Consider the following 6216-nt stretch of genomic DNA (forward strand, 5'->3'; position numbering starts at 1 on the left):
TTGATATAAGCAAAAAAGCAGAAAAGAGGCGTGATGGATGCAACTGATGTGATGCACTTACCAGATTTCTCACTGGAGGCAGACAAACCACAAGGTCCACATCACTCGTGGGAAGGGATAAACCTGTTGCATTTGAACCAAAAATGTTTGTCCTGGACCTGGGCCATAAGACTTGAAGGGACCGCGTGACCCGTTTAACAGCCCATGTGATGTAAGGCTTCTTAGTCATGTTTTCTGCAGCAACCTTGTATACCCATTTGACACATATCCCATGAATAGTGTTGATCAGTGACAACATTCACTTGCATAAATTCCAATTAGGAAATACAAAACACTAGCAACAATGAGAGCGCTTACGTGCTTGCAGAAAGAGTTGATCTCATCATTTAGGCGGCTATGCATCAAAGAAAGAGATTCCTTTTTTACAGGACAGCTTGTTGTTGGGGGAAAGAGAGGAAACGCAACATCTGGCTGCAAAAGAAATTAATCGTAAGGAAATTTTAGACCCAGTAAATAGCTCAAATATTTGGATTGTGGTTGCATACTCACATGCTCCTGATCGAGAGCTATCTGGGACATTGCTATTAATGATAAAGGTTGAACTGTCGAGCAATTAGAATTACTTTTATTTCTCCAAGTAGGCCAGACAACTTCAGCACCGTCAATATGTAAGCATGCTTCTTCCAAATTAGTTCCATCAGGATACCAACCCTTTACACCCCAATGCCTTGGACTTGAGCTACCAGATCTAACAGTAGGAAATCCCCTGTGCTTCCTGGAGTCGCTTACAGGAGAAGGTGGAGGTGGTATTGGTGCCCGTGGAACACAAAGAACTACAGGAGATGGTGGTCGCTTTACTCGAGATTGCTCTCTCCTAGTGGGAGGGATGCATGGGCTTTTATGGTCAAAACCATGGCAGAACTCAGATCTTGATCTTTCCCTTGACATATTTGGAATAACAATAGGCGGCAACATTGGAAATGGATGTGAGTCTCCTGTCTTCCCTTCAACATCACTAGGCAAATTTGCCAAAGATCTAGGAGCATCCTCCTCTGTCACCGAATCATTCATAGTCAGTGAGGAATGAAGCATGTTGGTGGGTAGATCAGGTCCTTGCACCACATAACCAAGCGCCTGTTTTCCAGATCCCAGTGGATCAAAAGGAGAACAGAATGACGTAGCAGTTGGGGATGCCAATCCATTACTGTAAGAAGAAGAGAAAGCAACCATATCATCAACAGTCCGATTCATGTCAGCTTCACGCCAAGCCCATGAGCTATCATCAGAACTAAGAGAAGGAGGTCGAGAAAACCCTGTCCCATGGTGATCAGAAGGATTCCAGTACATAACACCACCACCGAAATACTGATTGTAGTCTAACCCAGAAACTGCATGCATTTCCAATTCTTCCTCCGATATCCAGTTTCCATCACACTCATCTGCTAGGTCCTGATTATTTGACAAATCAGGAAAATCAGTGAGATTACCAGAGTACTTTTCATCTTCCGTACTAATCTGATTGCTGTTAGTAGGGAACCCCTGCCGAAAAGTAGATTGTCTCCTAGGAAGAAACCCAAAATCATGATTTGACGTCATTGTTGAAGCCAAGCCAGAAGCACTTCGTAAGACAGGGGGCCAATCTAGACTCATTAACAGTGGTCGAGTCAGAATTGGATTGCAACCACCTTTAACAGAAGAACTTCTTGGTTGATGCATTGCAGGTGTGAAAGACCGACGGAAATGATTGTGCCAATTATGACCAGCATCTAAATGTAATCTATCAGTAGCAGGCGGGAGATGTGAATTGAACGAAGAATTCAAGGTCCTAGTATTACAAATGTCACCACTAAATTGATCTCGAGATAGGCATGATTTCTCCTGTATATCAAAAGTTCTCGGAAGTTTATCTAACAAAGATGATTTTTCTCGTAATTCACAAGATCGCACAGAGCCATTCACATTGACATCACTTTTGACAATATTCTTTAGCTCCAATGAAGGCAAATGAGAAGGAACTAATGCAGATGATACGCATTCATTTTCAATTATTCCTTTTGGGAACTGAGATTCTCCAGGACCAACGTGACAGACAGATTCCGTTAGCCCAGAAATTTCATGTACTTCAACATTTTGGTTACTGTTATACTCTCGATTAGGCTCACTAGAGGGAACTATAGGACTTGAGTTTGAAGTTAAACTGTCATAATTATTTGAACTATCATTCTTGATATTTGAAATGAAAGGTTTTCTGAACATGTTATCCAACTCTGCTACCTGATCCTGAGAACTAAAAGATGGAGAGGAGAATTTAGCGGTTGGCCCTTCAGAAGGTATTATTTCAACTAATCTGTTGTTCCCACCAAAGTTTTTACTTTTGTGTTTTTTCTTCTTCCTTGTAGTACCTTGATTTTTTCCAACACTCATTATATGGTCATGTACCTGTTGACAGGCAACTGGTTACAATGCATTCAAGCCAGTACTTAGATATATAATACAAATAAAAACTCATTAAATAACAAATAAATAAACAAAAGCCAAATCAACCGTTTTTGATACATCTGCTGACATTTCTCTGCAACTATCATTTCCCTTGGACAAAATAGGCATTGTGGATTCCATCATATCTTCTCTCCCTTTATGAGCACACTCCTTGTCAAAATCCTGAGGCTACGTCAATTGGTTAAATTCAAATCAAGCAGATAAGTCCATAATATAATATTTCTTACACTTCAAAACAAAATTACCTTATGAAATTTATTGCATGATAAATCACCTACACATGCCTTCGGCACAGGATTCTGTGATTTCCGGCTCTTTCCCTTTTTCCTTCGACGGGAAGCACCTAGATTCTCTGTTGATTTACTAGGCAAGGACTTACTATTCCCCTCTCCTAGAAGTTCAAGTTTTGTGCAATCAAGTGAAATAAACATAAGAAATTCCCGCAATTTTCTTAATATACAATCAGGGATGGCACAGATAGAACCCAAAGTGCTGTAAAAGAGATTACTCTTATAGTATTCATCATGAAGACACGAAGATACCATCGTAACAATATCCTGAAGCACAAGCAATTTTCTAAATATGTTGGATAAGGAAGAAGGTTTTCCAGAATGTGTAGCTGGAATAATGTTGAAGTCTATATGCAGGTCCGCTTGGGATGCTAACATGGACCTTGATGGAGATATAGTACAATTGTACCTAAATGGTTTATTCCATTCGGCACTAAAGAGCCCCATCTCATGCTCCGCAAGTCCACTTGTCCACCTCAGAATCTCATGTATCTGAAAACTCAAAAAATGACTGGAAGTTAGGTTGAACATAATGAAAGGTCACACTACAAGTTAAAATTAAAAGCAAATCAAATTTTCAAGGAAAGAAGAATGATGTAAGGGATATCTTTGTAATTATCTTAACTAGCAACTACATTAATCAATTAGTTTAAGTTTAGTATTGTCACTTAACTTAGTTAAGCAGTTACCAAGCGTTGTTATTGTAATAATTCCTAAAATCTCAAAACCTAGACTACAAATATGAAGGTTTGGGTTCCCCAGCTGTTACAACTTTTGGATCTGAAAAAAAGACCCACCTTCTGCTTCAAGACTACACAATTTTTTATTTAACGAAATAAAGTTTCTTATTTTAGAAAATAAAAAGAAAAAATAAATCCATTCCAATAATTATACTTCTATCAAGATTAACTCTCAACTTAAAAATTTATTCTAGAAAGGGTAAAGAGGGGATAGAGGGATGGAAAAAAAANAAAAAAAAAAAAAAAAAAAAAAAAAAAAAAAAAAAAAAAAAAAAAAAAAAAAAAAAAAAAAAAAGCTAGGGTGGGGACCTTTTGGGATCGAGCACGTATGGAAATGGAGGAGTGTGGGAGGTTTAGGCAGGGGGTAGTTTAGGTTTATAGTGAGAAGGGGGGGATTTTTTGTGGACAATGTTGTCTAGAAGGAGAGAACCAACTCTGTGAGAACTTGCTGTTTTTTTATTCTAACAATTTTCAATACAATAGGCTAAAGAAAATCTCCTCGTGGGAAGATTTGAAGACCAAATTGTTTGCCATATTCCATCCATCACGGGAAGGTAGCCTATGTGCTTGATTACTAGCTATTGAGCAAGAATGAATAATAGCAGAATATTGAGCAAGGTTCAAAACCTATTCACCGTCGTTACTGAAGGACCTGCTTGCGATTGAACCCAACAATTATGGCAGTGGTTGTGAGTCGACAGCCAGTTGGGCTCGAGGATATTATGAAGTAGACCCATTTAATAGAGGATCGTGATTTGGCAATTAAAATGGCAAAGGGAACCATAGGCCCGGCCCCAAGTGGTTGGCAAAACAGGCCACAATAACATTTGTATGAATACAAGGTCGAGTATAACCAAACTAGTGAACCACACCTTTGAACCAACTCGGTCTATTACAATCCTTAGAAAAGGGATCCCTAATAGCAAAGAGCAGCTTACGAAGGTTATCAGACACTAAGTTCCAAGCTAAAGAGAAAAGGGATTGTACTTAAGGTGCAACGAGAAATATACGATGAATCACCATTGTAAAAACGTAAGGTATGAGAGCTACAAGTTCAATTAATAGTGAGTTTGGGGAGGTTGAACTCAGATAGGAAGAATCATTCGAAAATGAGTAGAAAACTGCAGAAGCCGAAGCATAAACGGTGGGTGATATAGTTGAGTTTGATTTGAAATCAGCCATCGGTTTTTTCGCACCAGGAACAATGAAAGTGCGAGGAAAGGTGGGTAACAAAGATGTGATGGTTTTGATCGATTGTGGCACTGCCCATAATTTCATCTCACACCGATTGGTTGATGAATGGGAACTTCCAAAGACTGAAACTACGAACTACGACACTGTGACTGGAACGACATTGCTGTGAAGGGCAAGGGCATTTGTCAAGATGTCATGGTACACTTACCGGAGTTAACTATCCAAGAGGATTTCTTACCCTTGGACCTAAGGGGGATCGGTGTAATTTTGGGGTTGCAATAGCTGAGAACAAAGAGATTCATGGGAGTGAATTGGACAAACTTGACAATGGCCCTCAAAGTAAGGACCAATAAAGTTACAATTAGAAGGGACCCATCATTAACAAAGGTTGAAGTATTGTTAAAGATGTTAACGAAATTGTGGTCAAAGCGCGACCAAGGTTTTCTATTTGAGTTGCAAGTTCTATCAATGGAAGAACAAGGGCAAAAGAGAAAAAGCAATGATAGTTGCCCAATGAGATACAAAAACTTTCGTAATAATCTACATGTCTTTCAACTGCCAACAAGGTTACCACCTAAAAGGAATGCTGACCATCAAATTGTGTTGGTAGAAGGGCAACAACCGGTAAATGTCTGACCCTACAAGTATACACGTGCAAAAGTTAGAGATAGAGAGATGTAAGCCCCTTGTCTGTTGGTCAATAAGAAGGATGGTGGATGGAGGTTCTATGTTGATTACAAAGCTTTAAACCAAGTGACGATTCCCAACAATTTTCCCATTCTAGTCATATAAGAACTCTTTGATGAGCTCTATGGATCCATGGTGTTCTCTAGGCTCGACCTCAAATCGAGGTATCACCAAATATGTATGAACAAGCAAGATATACCAAAAACAATGTTTAGGACTCAAGAAGGCCACTGTGGGCAAACCAACATTCCCGCTACTTTCCAATTCCTTATGAACCAGGTATTTCGACCCTTTTGGAGAGGATCTACATTAGTCTTCTTTAAAGACATCGTATTCAAAAGCCCCGATTTTTCCAGTCACCTTACACCAGGGCGTGGTGTTCAACATTTTGAGGGACAATGCGTCCTTCAGCAACGTTAAGAAATATGTCTTTACCCAATACTAAATAAAGTATCTGCCAATGGGGTCAAGACTGATAAAGGAAAGACTTGAGCCATGATCAACTGGGCAATACCAAGGTCCGTGAAAGAAGTGAGGAGTTTTTTGGGGTTGAGGGGCTATTACAAATGTTTTGTGTTGAATTATGATATCATGGCAGGTCCTTTACATTAGTTTCTCATAAGGGATTCCTTCATGTGGACTACCAAGGAAACCGTGGCATTCAATGCCTTGAAACAAGCAAGGGTGATACCTCCGGTACTTACTTAACATGATTAGAGATCATATGACCCAAAAGTCCGAACAACCCAGACTACCAAGTTTGGGTTGGGTTCTTTTTTTTTTTTTTTTTTTTTTTTTTTTTTTTT

The 6216-nt window shown here is 39.3% G+C and overlaps 1 protein-coding gene across 8 annotated transcripts in view; it reads right to left on the minus strand.

Moving 5' to 3' along the window:
- The window catches only part of LOC111800741, a 35884-nt gene that overhangs the window by 26745 nt on the left and 2923 nt on the right, over positions 1–6216 (minus strand). For 6 of the 8 annotated variants that reach the window (XM_023684569.1, XM_023684570.1, XM_023684571.1 and 3 more), the window contains exons 2-6: positions 2745–3281; positions 2545–2667; positions 550–2439; positions 358–471; positions 62–244 (exon numbers count right to left, since the gene is read on the minus strand). In XM_023684569.1, coding sequence (XP_023540337.1) covers positions 62–244; positions 358–471; positions 550–2439; positions 2545–2667; positions 2745–3281 — 2847 coding nt within the window. The remainder of the gene's footprint in view (positions 1–61; positions 245–357; positions 472–549; positions 2440–2544; positions 2668–2744; positions 3282–6216) is intronic. The other 2 variants (XM_023684572.1, XM_023684573.1) reach the window with 2 other exon arrangements.

This window comes from Cucurbita pepo, chromosome LG08 (assembly GCF_002806865.2).
Source record: "Cucurbita pepo subsp. pepo cultivar mu-cu-16 chromosome LG08, ASM280686v2, whole genome shotgun sequence".
In the NCBI taxonomy this organism is placed as follows: domain Eukaryota; kingdom Viridiplantae; phylum Streptophyta; class Magnoliopsida; order Cucurbitales; family Cucurbitaceae; genus Cucurbita; species Cucurbita pepo.